The sequence below is a fragment of the Pteropus medius genome, unplaced genomic scaffold, assembly GCF_902729225.1.
Source record: "Pteropus medius unplaced genomic scaffold, Ma_sr-lr_union100, whole genome shotgun sequence".
NCBI classification, from domain to species: domain Eukaryota; kingdom Metazoa; phylum Chordata; class Mammalia; order Chiroptera; family Pteropodidae; genus Pteropus; species Pteropus medius.
Window position 1 is genome coordinate 21,952,669 of NW_024352787.1, and position 18,274 is coordinate 21,970,942.

Sequence of the window (18,274 nt, forward strand, 5' to 3'; positions counted from 1 at the left end):
GTCTTGGAGAGGCGCAAGAACTTGCATTTCTATGTGCTTCGACACAGATGGTCATGACCACACTTAGAGAAATACTGCTGTGAGGCTTGAAATACTGTTCTTGGGTTTCTATGACGAGGCCCAGAGTGCACTGCTTGCTAACTGCCCTTTTGATGGAGGCATTGTGACACAGGGCTAGGAGAACTGGCTCTGGAGTCATTTTTTAGCTCAAATCATGTTGTTGAGATTATTAAATGTGAGATTATCCACATATTCTTTGTGTATACTTGAACAAGCTACTTCTTTGAACCTCAGTTTCATCTTCTCTAAAATGGACATAAGTAGTAACTACCTTATTGTTTTATTATGAGGATTCAGTGAACTGAACAAGAAGAGTAAATTACATAGCCCAATACACTCAGCACATATAATAAATGGTAAATAGTTTTCTCCTTCTCCTTCATTCTCTTTCTAAATTATTTGGCCTTATATGACAGCCCAGATTGTCTTAGAGATTCTGTGTTGTTTGTTTGTTTTTGCATTTTTTACAGCTTTATTGAAATAAAATAGACAATTAGTTGCTCATATTTATAGTGTACAATTCAATAATTTTTTTTCAATTATAGCTGGCATACAATAATATATTAGTTTCAGTTGTATAACATAGTGATTAGAAATCTATATAACTCACAAAGTGATCACGCCAATCAATCTAGTAATCCTTTGCCTCCTTACATATTTATTACAGTATTTTTGACTTCTGCCCAGGAGATAGATTTGCCTCTGATTCTTGTTCCAACAACTCAGTATTCCCTTGTAAGTCCCTGGCACCCTTGAAGCAGCCAACCCAGCGATAGTGCTCAGAGCAAGTAAGTCCATCACTGTGAAAGTCCAGTTGCAACCTCTTTAAGAGGAACGTCTGCACCTGCCAGCTACAGCTGCCACAGCCTCTGTCTCATTCAGACGCTTGGGACTGGGCAGCCTTGCATCTCTGCCCCTCCTACCTCCTTCCATTGTAGGGTGATTTCTTATTTCTCTCCCTAGTTGTAGGGCTTCTGTTAATCCAGACCCCAGGCAACTCTGCTTGCTCTTTGCTTCGTGGTTCTGTCACAACTCTGGCCTTGTCACAAGAGAAGACATACAAAAGCCTATACTGTCTATGCCATCTTGCCCAGTCCTCCCTAGAGATTCTGGTTTTAATAGTATCGGAAGTTTGGGCCACTTGTTTACTTTTTTGTCCAATAGAAGCTTCGAATTTACTATTTAATCCACTTGATTTCTTACAAAATAAATCTCCCTTTTTTCCTTTCTGTAGAGAATAGTAGGCCTACAGAAAGGAAAAGGGAGAGGGATTTTTATGTCCAAATTACAATGCATTTCTAGATATGATTATTCTTAGCTCAGAGTTTTAAAATTAGCAGGATGAAGGGTCATCACAAAAATCATATCGAGATTCATTGGGCATTTTCACTGGGAATTGGGCTTAGGGTTGTATATCCCTTTCGTGGTATAGTCCTCTTTAATTGTGCTCAGCAGCAGTATGAGATTCTCAAGCACAGGAATTATTGTGATGATTTTGGGATATAACATTCTCTTGCTTTTGGAGAACTAAAATGATGCTATCTCTGTATAGAATAGACAAATGACCATGCTGGGAGCCTTATTACCTGTCCTGGGGAATAGAGGTCAGTACCAAGCACAGATAAGATCCCTGAGCTCAAAAAGTTTCTCTTAAGTTTCTTTTATTGGTTTTGAGCCCCTTAAGAATGCACCTGATTCCTAGGGACTTTTCTTCTTTTCCATTCTTTCTCTGTTCCTTGGCAAGAGATCTATAAACTTCTCTGATTATAGCACCTCAGACATTTAGTATTAACAAAAATTTCTTATTGGTACTGTCAGTGTCCAGGGCTTCTTTTCTGGCAAGTGATGGAGGTTTGTAAAATAACTATTGCCTTTGGAATTTACTGTTCTTAAATCATTATGGAGGCATAGTAAAAAGGTCAGGCCAGTTCCCATTTTGCATCAGGCAGCTAGCTTTATGGCAAAGCCCCATAAGCATCAGATGATGAAAGCCAGCAGTATCCATTAAGACAATCTTTTCTATTTTTATTCTTTGTGAAACATAAAGTCTGGTTAAGGTAGCTTAACTTGTTTGTTGTTAAAGAGGCACCCAGCAAAATGGTGATAAGACAAAATGCTGCAGCATCACAGTATGCTGTCGTTTTGCATGTTTAGTAATTGCTGACTTTTCTTTGCTCAGTAGTGACACATTAGTGAGCTTTCAAGGATTCTCTTTGTATCTCGGTATTGGAGAGAGATTAAAGCAATGAGAGTCTACCAATATTTTAATCACTTCTTTCCTAACTTTGATCAGAGCTTCTTCACTTTTAATAACTTTAGGTTTAGACCCTTCGGATTTTTCCATATGTCATGAAGCTAGATCATTACAATCATTTGTTTGGCCTATGTGCCCTTAAAAGTTATGTCACTCAAAGTCAACAATATCAACTCAAAAGTAGCTTTAAGTGTCTGTATGGCTGGATAAAAAGAAAAATATGGTCCTGTACTTAAGGGGCTTACACTCAAATATTGATAAAGCTGATATTGATAGATATAAAAAGTACATAAACCACTTCGATGGTGCATTTTATGGCATGTGAATTATATCTGTTTTAAAAAACTGCATAGACTTTGAAACAAAAAGTGCATAAATAACATTCTAGGGGTAAGTACAAATTGCAGAATAGTTATAGAAAATTAATATTGGAAAAATTTGGTTAGAGAATTATTAAGGGGGAATTTTCTTCTTTCTAGTTCTAAATTTATTGAAGAGAATGAATTATGAGACCCATTTGAAGAGAGAATAGAGAGGCTTTGGAAAAAGTACAATCTGTGCTTAAAACAAAACTGGCAAGAAATCTAGTGGATAAGGTTGACATTATGAAATGAGTCAGTGAATTTGAGAGAAGTGGAAAATGAGTGGTATTCATGGAAACTGATTAAGAAGGCAAAGAAAAATAAGAATCTACCACTTAGATTTCCCTTTTGGAGTTTGGTCCTTTGTAAGTGCTTGCTTGCTGCTGTTCTCGCTCTGTATTGCTTAAAGCTCACTGAATAGGTAGGTCTTTGTTTGCCCACACAGGCTTGACTTTAAACCTACTCCTGCTCTCAGAGGCATAGGTGAGGCTTTGTGCCCTTTGTGCCCTTCCAAGGTGGCTTGAGCTTTTGGGGTTTCTTGTTCCCATCAGTGAACCAATGATGGGAGGTGGCCCATTAACACCCACCCCCCCACATGGTTTGTGATTTCAGCTATATAAATCTTAAGTGTCAGCATGGAGAAATTTAGGTATGACAGACCCCTCTAATTGTGCTGGGCTGATGGTGCCAAACCTAAAACTAGATCTTGTTTTGTTTGTTTTCCACTAAAACCTAGTATTTGAAGAAGAACCAATTTTAAGTAACTGAATGTTTTCAGTTTATTAGGGATGATATTTAGTCATTTTTTAAAATAATCAACTGATAGCCCATTCTGTCACATTATTAAATCATTGTTTCAGTCTTCTGGGAGAAGTAGAAGCCTCTAGACTTAGTGAAATGTTTAATCACCATATCTATTACAGATTGTAAGTTTTAAATCATGAAAAGCCTGACATAGGCATAATTTTATTTTTTTATTGTTGTGTTGTTGTTGCTGTTTAAATTTTAAATTACCAAGGAACCTCAAACCAGTTACCCAGCTATATGTCAGTGTGGATGCTAGCACCAAAGATAGCCTGAAGAAAATCGACCGCCCACTCTTCAAGGATTTCTGGCAAAGATTCCTCGACAGTTTAAAAGCCTTGGCAGCAAAGGTAAGAATGATGACATCTTTAAAAGAAAAAAATAAATGAAGTGGAAAGAGGTTATTTTCCTTTCTTAAAAAAAGACTAAATAAAATCTTTAGCTTTCATTATTTAATAAATATTTATTGAGTTCTTAAGTTTGTAGCACTCTGCCATATGTATATTTGCCCTTCACGTATTTAGGCAGAGAGTAGTAGTAGTACATAGCAACTCTAGAAGAGGTGTACACAAGTAATATATGTTTAAGTATGAAGTTAATTTTCCTGAATTCCTAGAACCAAATTTTCAACCTGATAAAGCACATATCCTCAGAATGTCCAAATTTAATATCTTTTCCTACAGACATTTGCCCCTTCTTACACGTTCTCTTATGGCATACTTACTTTCCATTTCTTTTAGACTTAAAGTCAGCTTCTGGTTCTTCTTTTCCTCACATCTCAATAGTTGGTATTTTCTGTTTGTTCTACTCTTCTTCTCTTGTAGCCATTTCCTCTTTTCAGTTCTCTTTGCTTCTGCCCTGCAGTTCTTCACGTCGTTCCCAAATCTGACTGAAAATGAGAATCACTATAGGAGCTTAAAAAATTACAATTTCCTATTTCTAGTGGGATTTGAGAATCTGCATTTTTAACATCCCAGATGATGTACTATGCAGCCAGTTATGGGAGTCACTGACTCAGAAAAACTCCTGTTCTCTCCTTTGTCCAGCAGTTACTTTGGCATCCCTAACCTTCTGGCCCCACTGCACATTTCTGGAGTTATTGTTCATGATATTCCCAGGAATGCTGTACTTCCCTGCTGATGTTGCTATTTCTGCAGATGTGCCCTGCGCTTAGTTTCTGAGCCTTTGGTTACCTCTTTAAAGCCTAGAATGTCCTTTCCATTTCCTTGACTTGTAGAAATTCAATGCAACCTTCAGAGGCTCAGCTGCATTGCTGTCTCTACCATGAAGCCTTTTCTAGTTGCAATTAGCTGCTCCTTTCTCCATTCTCAAGTTTTATATCTATAAAATGCTTATTTCTTCTGTTTTATCCTAGCCTCTTTCCCCAACTGGATTTCTTACTCATGTCTGAGTTTCACATGATGTCTGGCACAGCACATTTTATGGTATTGGATAATTTAAAAAAAAAAAAAATGAATGAATGGAAACTCACTAGACTTTTGTAGTGGTAAGATGTACTGTATACATTTTCTGACTCTTTAGCTGATTAAATCTCCTCCCCGCCCCTGTTTTATGCTTGAGAAGTTAAATCAATGCCCTTTTTGTCGATTAATGCTGATATTATTTAAGAAATGGAAAATAGGCATTACTTTGGTTTCTGATCTGTTTTGGGTTATTTTTTAAAGCTGGCAGGTATTGGTGCTTCTTGGGTTCCTAAAATCTCTGTCTCTGGACTTTACCTTCAGCTATATCCTCTTCACTTGTTAAGACAACAGGTAGGAGATACATGACATAAAAATTAGAATGGATTTAGATGGGAGTAAACAGCAGGAGCTGCCACTGTCAGACACATCTGAGACTGTTATCTTTACTGTATTCTGAGTCAGTGTGGAATATGAGAAGTAGGCATTAGCAGAGTGGCTTAATAGCTTGCTTTTTCTCTTTTGAGTAAATTTTCCATAGTGATTGCTTATCTTAAAGCTATAAACCTTTAGATGTCCAATTCAATCGTAAGTGTTCTGGGTTGACTCACTGATAGTAATGTAGCAATTTAAAGTTCTACAGTATTTTCTAACCTTAGAGCTTCTTACATATGACATCATTATTATGTCCATGTGAACTCTAGTTGAAAAAATTTCATTGGGCTATTTAAAATATCTGCCTGCAGATTAGGGCAAGCACTTTCTAAGCATTTTGTAGCAATTAGAGTTTATATTTCTCTTTCTTGTATTGTTTATGTTATCATTTAAGAAAGAAGATTTGTGGCAGGAAGCTGCTCTTTAAATAAAAAGTTTTCTTTAACTCAAGCTGTGTTATTTCCTTTTGAATATTTGATGTTATTGGTATAGTAGATACTATGAGGTAACATCTGTTTTACTATTGTTTAACACTCAAAAATAAAACTTGTATGTTGCAACTATATTAGCTTGGGTCAAACATATTATTACAATAATCTGATATAATGCATTTTTAAATAAAAACTTTAAAATAAAAGTGCCATTTCAGATATTTCAATTAGAACACCCATACTGTTATCTTCTGTTACTTGTTTAGTTTTTTAGTATACCTGAGCAAGGAAAACCATTTGAAGAGAATTTTTTGAACTTTATAAATCAAAAGGAATTTTGATTTGTCTCAAGAGTTCCAGCCTATTTATAAGCTAGTGCAACTCAAAAATGCAGAAGAAGGTAGCATTTTTTTTTTTTCTAACTCTCGGCAAATATGATGTTTACATTTCCAGATCTTTATCCTTTGTCAAAATTTTTCTTGTCAAATATGAGGAGAGAAATATATTGGTACTTGAGTATGTGGGGCTAAAAAGCAGTTCCGTCTCGATAAACAGCAAGAAATATGTTAGCTTCAATTTCCATCCATAACAGCTACTTGTCATACAGTCCTGTTTTTAAAAAAGAGAAATCAATCTTGTACAAGATACCACTGCCTACTTTTGGCAATAGACTTTTATTAGCAGCATGGTCAGATGTGTTTCTGCTGGCACATTATGCCAAATTGAAGATCTAGTAGGAAAACTGAAATAATTAATCCTTTTCCATGTTTAAGCAATAGCATTAATATTCTTGAAACCTCATATTCGAAAATAAAAAAGACGAGAATAATTCCCTGCATTATACATTCTTAGATATCAAGACTGAACATTAGCCTTCTTTCTACAGATGTGAGCATGCTCTGACCTGACATTATTGGAGTAATGTGCCATTCTTAAGAAGGGCTTACTGTACATTAATGAGATAGCTCTGTATCTAATATTTAAATAACCAATGTATCCATGTGGCCCACAATTTTCAGATTAAAAAACAAACATTTACTGTTTGACCTTCTTATCTTTGATTATAAAAATGTTACATGTTGATTATAGAAGTTTTGGGGAAATAAAGAGGAATATAAAGGAGAAAGGAAAGAAATTACCCGTAAAATTCAAGGACCTTGAGACAACCACTGTTAACATTTCGAAGTACTTCTGTTTAATCCTTTGAGATGGTGGGATAAAGGAGATTGCTTTTTTACATATGACTCAATTTTATCTGCTTTTATTATTATTAACATTAGTCATAACATTTTTCCATGGTATTAAAACTTCTCTATGACCTTCATGTTAAAGGCAGCTTAGTCTATCAACTTACTCAGTGTGAGATGATATTTTATGTATATAACACATATAATATATAATATAGATAATACATATATATATAGACCTCCATCTCTGGTTCCTGACACAGAGCAGCTAAAAACCTTGTAAGTTCCTAAGTGGTAAGAGCAGTGGGAACATCTTTTGTTTTAATGCTATGAGTCTGGGTGTGCTCTTGGAAGGCTCTCAGATGGGCGCTATTCGTCAGAAAGATCATGCCATAATGAGACACTTGAAACTTTCAGTCCCTTCTCTCCTCCCACCTACTTCTCTAGAAAGGGGAAAGTGAATGGAAATTGAGTTAATGAACAATCATGTCTACATGGTAAGCCACCTTATAAATCCCAAAGGTGCAGAATTCCGGGAGCTTCCAGTTGTCGAACACACACACAGAGGTGCTTGGAGCGAGCATGGAAGTTCCTTGCTCCTTCCCATGTGCCTTGCCCTACACATCTTTGTCTTCTGGATGTTAATCTGTATCCTTTATCATTTCCTTTTATAATAAGCTGGAAACAGTAAGTAAACTTTTCCTGAGTTCTGTGAGCCACTCTAGCAAATTAACAGAACCCAAGGAGATCATGGGAACCTCCAATTTATAGCTGATCAGTCGGAAGCACAGGTGACAACTTGGACTTGCGATTGACATCTGAAGTGGAGTGGGGACAGTCTTGTGGGACTGAGCACTTAACCTGTGGGATCTGATACTATCTTCAGATACTATATCCGGTAGTAAATTGTGGTAGTAGTGTAAGAATAAACACAGGAGGGAAAGTATGTTTTTCCTACTCAGCGCCTTCACAATGTCATCAGAGATATGGGTTCCTATCTTTCTCTTCACATTCAACATATGACTTTCATTCTGAAGTTTACTTAATGGTCCAAAATGTTTGCTAGAGCTCCAGCCATTATGTTGGCATTGCAGCCTTCGTTTTGAGCAGGCAGTACAAGGATGGGTACAATAAGGACACATATTTTTTTAAAGATGATTTTCACAACTCTTCCATTTACATCTTATTGGCCAGAACTTAGTCTTTTAATCACAGCTTGCTGAGGAAGGCTGTGAAATGTATTCTTTTTGCTGAGTATACTGTTGTTTCTACATAGTTCAGGCATTCTGCTTTTAAGAAAGAAGGGGACAATGGGTATTGGTAGGTGACTAGCTATCTGCCATCGATGAACTGAGCATTAAATTCAAATGTTAGACAGGTAACAGCAAAATAAGCCTATTAGGAAGAAGGAAATAATCAAGATAAAAGAAGAAATCAGTTAATTTGGGGAGAAAACCTAAATATTAGACATAGACAGTTATTGATGTTTATTTATTACTAAAGTAATCTCAGTGGTTTGGTGGAGATAGAAGGCAGATTGCATAATGTTTGTAAGACGGACAGAGAACAAATGGCGTCTGAGAAGGGAGACCGAAGCCTTTGGTGCTTGTTTAGGTGGTGGTCGTAGTTGCTTGATTTGAACATGTAGGTAGAGAAGGAGAGTTGATATTTTTATATCTCAGATATATGTTTTATTTCTAATTTCTAGAATAATGGTTTCATCAGTGTCCCAGGATTTAGTTATTGTGATATGTTATTAAAATAAATAATATTATTTACATTCACTCAGCACAGTGTTTTTACTAAGATTAAAAAAAAAAGTTAGTAATAGTCCTGGACAACAAATTAGAACTATGGTCACTTCACAAGGCTTATTTGAGAGGTAGAGTTATTTGTCCTGTGTGCATAGATGAATTTTCATCTGGCAAAGGATTGGGGAGGAACAGTCCAAAGGACCCAGGTGGTTTCAAAAGACATTTTAAAAAAAACGACCATCTCTTTCAATTTGTTTTCAGTGCTGTTTACTTTGAAATTTCAAGTAACATTGATGGAAAATTTTTATGTTTCTCAAAAGTCGTTTGGGGTTAAAAATGATTGAGATCTACTGCCCCAAATGGATATTAAGGAAGTTATCAATCCCCCATCACTAAGAGACCAGTGGGCAAATTTTTCCTGCCACTGCATAGATTTCATACTCCTTAATGTTTTTTTTCCAAATGGAATCATTCAAGACCATATATGTCAAGATTTATTTTTAAATTTTTAGCTTAGATATTGCCATTTTGGAGCTTAGAATTGAACCTTTTTATGAGAATCATTGTGTTTGATTTATGAAAAGAGTTTAGAGGAAAGGGAAATTAAAGAGTGGTCAGAAGCCAATTTCTTTTGCTTATTGAAACCAGAAAGAAGGAAGCACTTTCTCAAATTGACATTTGAAGACCCTTATTAGTGCATTAGGGTAATGAGATCGTGGAAACTATGTATTCTATTTGATTTATGGCAATGTGAAGATAACTCGCCCTTCTTACATGGCCCATAAGAAGCTAGCATATGTGGCAAACATTCATTTGCCACCTTCATAGGAATGAAAAAATTATGCCATTAGTTTCTTCATAGTCTGAGATATTGGATTGAAATAAATACTATTTATATTCAGTCATTTGTACTTTCATTTAGCCACATAGTCAGGGGTGGGGGGGAAGGTGTTTTATCTGTGACAAGTTAGAAATGTTAAAAATCATGTAAATAGAATTTGAGTAACCCTTAGAGTTTATTAGCTTTGTCTCTATCAGTTTTAGAGTTTTTCTGATGTGATATCATATAGCTTCAGAGTTTTTAAAACAAAATAGAACAAAAACCACCCTAACCCCCCCCAAAAAAAACCTGTCTCTCTATATTAAAAACCTGAAGGTTATATGTCACTCATCTTCCTCATAACTTGTGAACTGCATCTCAAAATGTTGTGGAACTCCAAGTTCAATGACTGAAGGAAGGCTTCATTTTACATTAACAGTAAAGAGCGTTTCTATTTTTTCCTATTCTTGACTCATGAAGGAAAATTATCATATTTTGACTTCATGTACTTTGAAAATATCCGGTAGACAGTGAAGCACTGGAGAATCCTTCAGTTGTAAATCCATTTGTATATTTTAGAACCCATTACAATTCAAGTGCATCTTCCCCATTTTTTCCAAGGGAAAGGCAATGATTATTTTTGGACTCCTGGTTGCCTGTTTTGGGTGGTAATAGGATGTAGTGCCTGAGGATAAGGATAGCAGGAAGGCTAGAGACCACCTTATTTTCCAGAACTTAATTCTTATAATCTCTAAGAGGGAAGTAGAGAAGTCCAGTCCACAAATCTACCTCTTGCTCATGTTTTAGATGGTTCTATTTAGTGGAGTTACATTTTGAATACAGTGGTTTCTTTACCAGAGTAAAGATAATATTCTAAAAAATCCATGTAGTAGGAAGAGTCAAGTTTGAAGAATTTTGCACATAAAGATTGAAGTTGAGAATTACTATATTCATTAACTAAAAGGACAAAGGAAATCATATTGAATACAGAGAATACTAATAATATCTTACAAATCCTTAGGAATGGGTACTGTTAAATTGATATCTACTCTGTTCCTTGCTTGCAGTAACATATTCAGACTCCCGACAGTTAACCACACAATAATTGCAAGTTACTTTCGTTCTGTGTTTGTTCATAGTAAACAAAGCTTTTGCTTTTTTTATTTTTACTTTTTCCTGCCTGACCCATGACTAAATGGTTGACTTTCAGGTTCCACTATGGTTCAAGAAACCTGGAGAAATTGTTGCTTGATATTAAAAGCCTGGGGATAAATTTTATTTAATCCTCTTAGTTTATAATATTTTTAAAATGTGCTCCTTAGTGCAAAGAGTTAGCTACCTGTAGTGCCACCCACGGTAACTTTAATACCGGACCTCATCAGAATTTAGGGAAATTAGAATTTCCTGTCTCTTAATGGGTTCTAAAGTATATTTTTTAAGGCCTGGGTTTGTTTCGTCCTTTTAATTCTTACTCATGACTATAATCCAAAAACCTCCACTGCTGGACTCTTTATTTTCTTTCTTTCTTTATTTTTTTAAATTACAAATACCTACATCTCCCTTTTTTCTACATCTCCAATGGTGGTGATTCAGAATCCCTGTATGTTCTCATTTAAATATTCACAGTTAAGGAAAATATAGGCACAATCTACAAGTGGTAGAATTTTATAAAGAAGCAACTGGTGATCGAGGAGGGATTACTTTGTCTAGTGGCAGAATCTGAAAGCAGTTGTCTCCCAGCAGGAATAGTAAAGATTGCTGTGGGGTGGGAAACTCTAGCCTTTGGCTCAAATCCAGCTTGCACCTGTTTTTGTAAATTAGGTTTTATTGGAACACAGCCATGCTTCTTGTTTACACATTGTCTGTGGCTGCTCTCCTGTTATTCTGGCAGAATGGAATAGTTGCCACAGAGACCATTTAGCTGTCAAAGCCTAAAATTTACTCTCTAGCTCTTTACAGAAAAAGTTCACAACCACTGGATTAGACTCACTATTAGGATATTTGGAAATTATGCTGAGGCTCTGCTTGCTGACACATCTGTAAGTACTTCCTAGTTGGTCCTCCTAGATTCAGTACTGCTTAACTTTCCTTACCACGATTTTCTTCTTGAAACTCTCTCCTCCCTTGGTTTCTTAGAACATTTCACTCTTCTCATTTTCTTTCTTGTTCTTTGCTGCCTTCTCCCCTCTTAGGCTTCTTCTCCTTCCACCCTCTCAGGAGGCGTTTCCAGAGCTTTAGTCCTCAGGTTTCGCTCTTGATCTTAGGATCTTGCTTGAGCATATTCTTCTATTCTTTCCCTCTGCCTGAGCCCTGCCCTGTTTTCTCCTCCTAAACCAATTCCTGTTTTCTAACTAAATGTGTCTCCTAGACACACTCACCAGTTGTTTTGCTGGCACTTTGGAGTCTAAATCAGTGACACTTGTTACGGAGTAAGGGCTCGCTGCCTCACGTGCGTAAGAGCCAGTAAGTACTATGGCACCAGTTTTTGAGGAAGGAAAGCTTTTATTGCGAAATTGTCTGGCAGGAAGACAGAAGGCAAAACCCAAATCTGTCTCCTCGACCCAAGGTTTTTGAGTACATTATAGGTAGAAATGGGTGGAGGTGGGGGCCAGTTATGCATATTCTATAGAATTCTGTCAGTAAAATGAGAGCTTAGTGCGCAGGCGCTTAGGGGGTCATGGTATTTCATGCATGGCGCGTTTGAATGTGTGCGTGTCGGGGGAGGGGTATTTAGTAAGCAGTCCACAGTGGATTTTGATGCTGTGACATTGAAATGTTACTCTAGGGTGAATTCTTTCTCTACTGCACACGTCTGACTGCCTGATTTGTGGCATTTTCCTCTTATCTCTGAAATGCAACTTAGTGTCTGTTTAGAAACAGGACAAGGCCATTTTGGACTGGTTCTGTGGTTACACAGTCAGCTGTCTCAAGCTTGCTCTCCTTATCTTATTAGCACTCTGCAGTTCTTCAGTCACTTTTCATCAAGAATTCATTTTTACTCTAAATTCACGCTTTTCATAGTTGCTAGGTGATGTTTGTCATATGTTTCTTGGGCTTTCCACCTAATTGCCAAAGCAATACATGCAAAATGTATGTTCTTTTAATCTTATTTTTTTATAAGTATATATATTTTTTACAGGTATCATACTATATATGTTGTTTTGTAGTCTGTCATTTTAAGAACAAAACTACTTGGTCAAATTTACTCTCATATAAAGTATGGAAGTGTAAAAACAAAAACTGTTTGAGCCATACTCCCTCTCCCCTTAAATCTCACTTCCCAAAGGGATTTCTGTTTACTTTAGAAATTACCTTCATTGACATATCTCATTTATATAAACTAGACTTGAATTTTTAAAAATACAAATTAGATCCTCTTTACATACTGCCTCTAGGTTGCTTTTTTTTGTTTTGTATATTTTGTAGCTCTTTCTACAAAATAATTTTACAAATTTTACCTCATTCTTTTAAATAACTGCACCTTATTTCATGGATATGTCATTTTTTATTTAACCATTTCCTGATTGATGGTTATTTACATTTGTTTATTATGAACAGTCGAGTATGCTTTTTTCACTTACATATATGCATTTAAGGTTCTTCCATGTCTTTTCATGGTTTGGTAGCTCATTTCTTTTTATCACTAATATTTATTGTATGGCTATACCACAGATTATCTGTTCACCTGTTGAAGGACATCTTGGTTGCTTCCAGTTTGGGGTGATTTTGAGTAGAGCTGATATAAATATTTGTGTGCAGGTTTTGGGGTAAACATAAGTTTCAAAGTAGTTGAATTAACTACCTAGGAGCACTGTTGCTCAGTTGATATCTGTGTTTAATTTTTATATCAAACTGCTGTCTTTGAGAGTAGATGTAATATTTTGTGTTTCTCCTAGCAGTGGAGAGTTCCTATTGCACTGTATCCTTATCAGCATTTGATATTGTCAGTTGTTTAATTTTAGCCATTCTAATAGCCACATAGTGCTATCTCATTTTAATTTGCAGTTCTTTAATGGTAAATGATGTTGAGCATCTGTGTGTATTTGCCATCTGTATGTCTTTTTTCTTGAGTTGTGTTTTCAGATCTTTTGCCCATTTATTAATTGGTTTATTTTTTATTTGTTTACTTTCAAGAGTTCTTTGTATCTTTTGGATATAAAATTTTTATCAGATGTATGTTTTGAAAATGTTTTCTCTCAATATGGTTTGTGTTATATTCTCTTAACAGCATCTTTCTCAAAACAGAAGTTTTTAGTATTAAAAAAGTCAAACTTATTAAGTTTTATTTTTTCTTTCAAGAATTGTGCTTTTGTTATTGGATTCATAAACCCATTACCAAACCCTAGGTCACATAGATTTTCTTTTGTGTTTTCTTCTAGAAGTATTGTAGTTTTGCATTTTACATTTAGGTTTATGATCTCTTTTTAGTTGATTTTTGTAAAAGGTGTAAAGATCTGTGTCTAGGTTCATTTATCTGTTTATTTAATATGGATGTCCAAATATTCTAGCACCATTTTGTTGAAAAAACTATCTTTTCTCTATTGAATCTCCTTTGCTCCTTTGTCAAAGATCAATTGTCTATAATTATGTGGGTTTATTCCATTGATGTATGCATCTTCTTTTGCCAATACCATACTGTCTTAATTACGGTAGCTTGATAGTAACATTGAAAATGAGTAGTTTGACTCCTCCAACATTGTTCTTCTTTAGTGTAGTGCTGGCTATTATAAGTCTCTAACCATTCCATATAAACTTTAAAATCAGTTAGTATCTAAAAAATAGCTTGCTGAAGTTTTGAATGAGATTATGTTGAATCTATAGATCATTTTGGGAAGAAGTGACATGGTAACAATGTTGAGTGTTCCAATTCATGAAACTGAGACTCTCTCCATTATTTAGATTTTTTAAATTAGAATTTTATAGTTTTTCTGCATATAGATCTTACACATATTTTTGTTATATTTATATGTAAGTATTTCTTTTTTTTAGTGCTATTGTAAATGGTATATATTTTTTTTAAATTTCAGATTCCAGTTGTTCATTGCTAATATATAGGAAAACAATTAACTTTTGTTTATTATTCTTATATCCTATGATCTTGCTATATACTCAATAGTTGTAGAATTTTTTTTGTCAATGTTTTGGGATTTCCTATGTGATAATCATGTCATTTGTAAAGAAAAAGTTTTTTTTCCTTCCTTTCCATTTTTATACTTTTAATTTTCTTGTCTTATTGCACTAAGTCTTCTGGTATCAAGTTCAGTAGGAGTGGTGAGAGGTGGGGGTATCCTTGCCTTATTCCCAGTCTTAGGGGGAAATTGTTGTTTCTCACAATTAAGTGTGGTATTAGCTGTAGGTTTTCTGTAGATATTCTTACGTTGGGGAAATTCCTCTTCATTCCTAGCCTGCTGAGAATTTTATCACAAATAAGTAGTGGCTTTCGCCAGGTTCTTTTCTGCATCAATTCATATGATGACATGATTTTTCTACTCTAGCCTGTTAATGTGTGATGTTGGGTGATTTTTTGAGTATTGAACCAGCTTTGGATATCTGTAAAAAAACCCAGACTGGTTAGTGGATGTGTAATTATTTTTATACATTGTTGAATTCAATTTGCTAATAATTTGTTGAGGATTTTTAAAGATCTATGTTTTGTCTTCAAGGAATTTGTCTTTTTCATCTGCCTTATCAAATCTGTGCATGTAGTATTGTTTTTAGTATTCCTTTATTATCATTTTATTTTTGATATTGATAAATTATGTCTCCTCTCTTTTTTTCTTGGTTAGCCTGAGTAGAGGTTTATCAATTTTATTGTTTTTTTTTTCCTTTCAAAGAGCAAGGTTTTGATTTTGTTTATTTTTCTCTATTAGATTTCTGTTACTTTCAGCTCTAATTTTTATTATTTCTGTCCTTTTACTTAGGTTAGGCTTAAATTGCTCTTGTTTCTCTACTTTCCTAAAGTGGATATTTAGGTTGATTTTCTTCCCTTAGAACTATATCATGATCCTTTGTGTGAGTATTCTATTGTATCTAGGCCCTTAGCATTTCCATATCGATTTTAGCGTTTCCATACAGATTTTAGCATCATCTTGTCAATTGGAAAAAAAAGAAACCCTTCATTTTAGATTGAGATTCATTGAATCTGTAGTCAGGCATGTAGTACATTTATAATGTTGTTTAATTACCACCTCTACCTAGTTTCTAAACATTTTTATCACTCCCCAAATAAAATCCTGTATGCATTAAAAGTAGTTACTCCCTACCTTCCCTACTCCCAGTCTCTAACAACCACTAATCCGCTTTCTATTTCTATTGATATAACTGTTCTGACTATTTCATATAAATGAATTCATGCACTATGTGATTTTTTTTTATTCCTAGGATAAACCTCACTTATTTATGGTTTATAATATTTTAATAAGTTATTGGATTCAGTATTACAGTATTTTGTTGAGGACTTCTATGTCTGTTCATAAGGAATACGAATATTTTCTTATAATATCTTTGGTTTGGATTGAAGATAATGCAGACCTAAGAGAAGGAGTTTAGAAGTGTTTTCTCTTTTATTTTTTGGAAAAGTTTGAGAATATTCTTTTGGAATATTTGGTAGAATTCACCAGCGAAGACATCTAAGAGAGTCTGGAAACCAAAATTTAGCCATGTGAGCATTATATGATGAAGCTCTAACAAAAACTCTAGACACCAAAGGCTCATTTGAAATTTCTTGATTGGCAATACTCCTGATAAGAAATGGCTGTTAACCATATGGAGGATCCCTTGTATGTGATTGTTTTTTGGTACATGTATGTTTTAAGTGTTATATCTTCTTGATTAATTAACCATTTTATCAATATATAAGGAACTTTCTTGTCTCTTGTAACATTTTTTTTACTTCAAGTCTGTTTTATCTGATATTAGTATAGCTACTTCAGCTATCTGTTGGTTACTATTTGCATGGAATATAGTTTTTCCATCCTTTTACTTTCAACGTGTTTGTATCTTTGGATCTAAAGTGAATCTCTTGTAGATAGCATAGAGTTAGTTAATTTTTTAAATCCACTCTGCCTATCTCTTTTATTTAGTGAATTTAATCAATTTATATTTAAAGTAATTATTGATAGGGAAAAACTGCTATTTTTGTTTTCTGAATGTCATATTTTTTTAATTTCTCAATTCTTTCAGTACTGCCTTCTTTTGTGTTTGATTTTTTTTTTCAGTATACCTTTTTGATTCCCTCATTTTCTTTTTTGTGAATTTTTTACTTTCTTAATGGTTATCATGGGGATTACAACTAAGATTTTTAATTTTTAACAATCTAGTTTGAATTGATACCAGGTTAACTTAAGTAAAATCTAAAATCTCTGTTTCTATACAACTGTATCTCCCTCCTTTATGTTGTTAATGTCACAGACTACATTTTATACAATGCATACCCATTAACATAGATTTATAAATATTGTTTTATGTGTGTCTTTTAAATCATGTAGAAAACAAAGAGATGTTATGAACCCAAAATAGAAAAATACTGGTTTTTATATTTGCCAGTGTAGTTAACTTTTGTTTCTTCATATGGTTTCAAGTTACTGTCTTGTCACATTAGCCTGAAAGACTCCCTTTAGCATTTTGTCTAGGGCAGGTCTGCTAACAATGAAGTTTCTCATCTTAAGTTTTTTTGGGAATGACTTAGTTTCTCCTTTATTTTTGCAGGATAGTTTTGCCAGGTATAGAATTATTGGTTGACAGGTTTTTTCTTTAGCAGTTTAATTATGTCATCTCACTGCCTCCTGACTATTATGGTTGGTGATAAGAAATTGACTCTGAATCTTATTGAAGATCCCTTGTACACGAATAATCACTTCTGTCTTGCTTTCAAGATTCTCTTTGTGTTTGTCTTTTGATAGATTGATTTAATGTGTCTCAGTTTGGATCTTTTTGAGTTTATCATGCTTGGAGTTCATTGAGCTTCTTAGATGTGTAGATTCATGTTTTTCAATAAAATTTGGAAATTTTTTTGACCACTTTTTTTTCAGATATTGCCATTTTCTCCTCTCCTTCTAAAACTTACATAATGCAAATGTTTGAACACTTTATAGTGTTGGATCAGCTTTTCTTCACCGAATGCTGTAACATTGTCTTTGCCCTCTTTCCTTGATCTGCTTTTTTCAGTTCATTAAGGTTTAAATTGGTTACTTAGTTAATTTATTTTGGGAGTAATTTTATAAGTTTTCCTGCTCATCTCTTTTGAATATTAGAAAATGCTTCATTTGATTGCATCGTGAGTTATATTTTTGAACTTATTTTCTCATTATTTGCTTATTTCACCTGTCATATTGACATATTTTGTTTTGTCTCCCATAAAATTAGTATTAAATTAGGTCAATTGAAGCCAATTCAAGAATAGGCATGGTTTCTAAAGACTGATAGATTGCCTAATTTCTAGTAGAGGCATTAAATGTTCCTTTGCATTTAGAAACAAAGTCATCAAAGAGGGATTGCTTTAATTTTAAGTTGTTTGTTTTAAGTAGTTAGATTTAAATTTCTGACAAAGGGTAAGATTTGGTCAGTATTCAGTTTTTTTTTTTCTATTCACTTTTTGTGTGTGTTTTCTAGATTGCTTTATCAAGAACAAGTATGCATTTTTTTTTTTCAATTTGGTTTTTATACATTGCAGTGATAGTGCAAAAGGCACTATCCTCTGGCTCCTCTCCTCTTTTGGTATTACTGTATTGTTGCTCTTTCCCACCCC

The 18,274-nt window shown here is 34.5% G+C and overlaps 1 protein-coding gene across 3 annotated transcripts in view; it reads left to right on the forward strand.

Moving 5' to 3' along the window:
- LOC120591729 (S-adenosyl-L-methionine-dependent tRNA 4-demethylwyosine synthase TYW1) overlaps nt 1–18,274 on the forward strand; it is a 191,984-nt gene that overhangs the window by 119,529 nt on the left and 54,181 nt on the right. For all 3 annotated transcript variants that reach the window (XM_039849387.1, XM_039849389.1, XM_039849388.1), the window contains one exon: nt 3,695–3,830. In XM_039849387.1, coding sequence (XP_039705321.1) covers nt 3,695–3,830 — 136 coding nt within the window. The remainder of the gene's footprint in view (nt 1–3,694; nt 3,831–18,274) is intronic.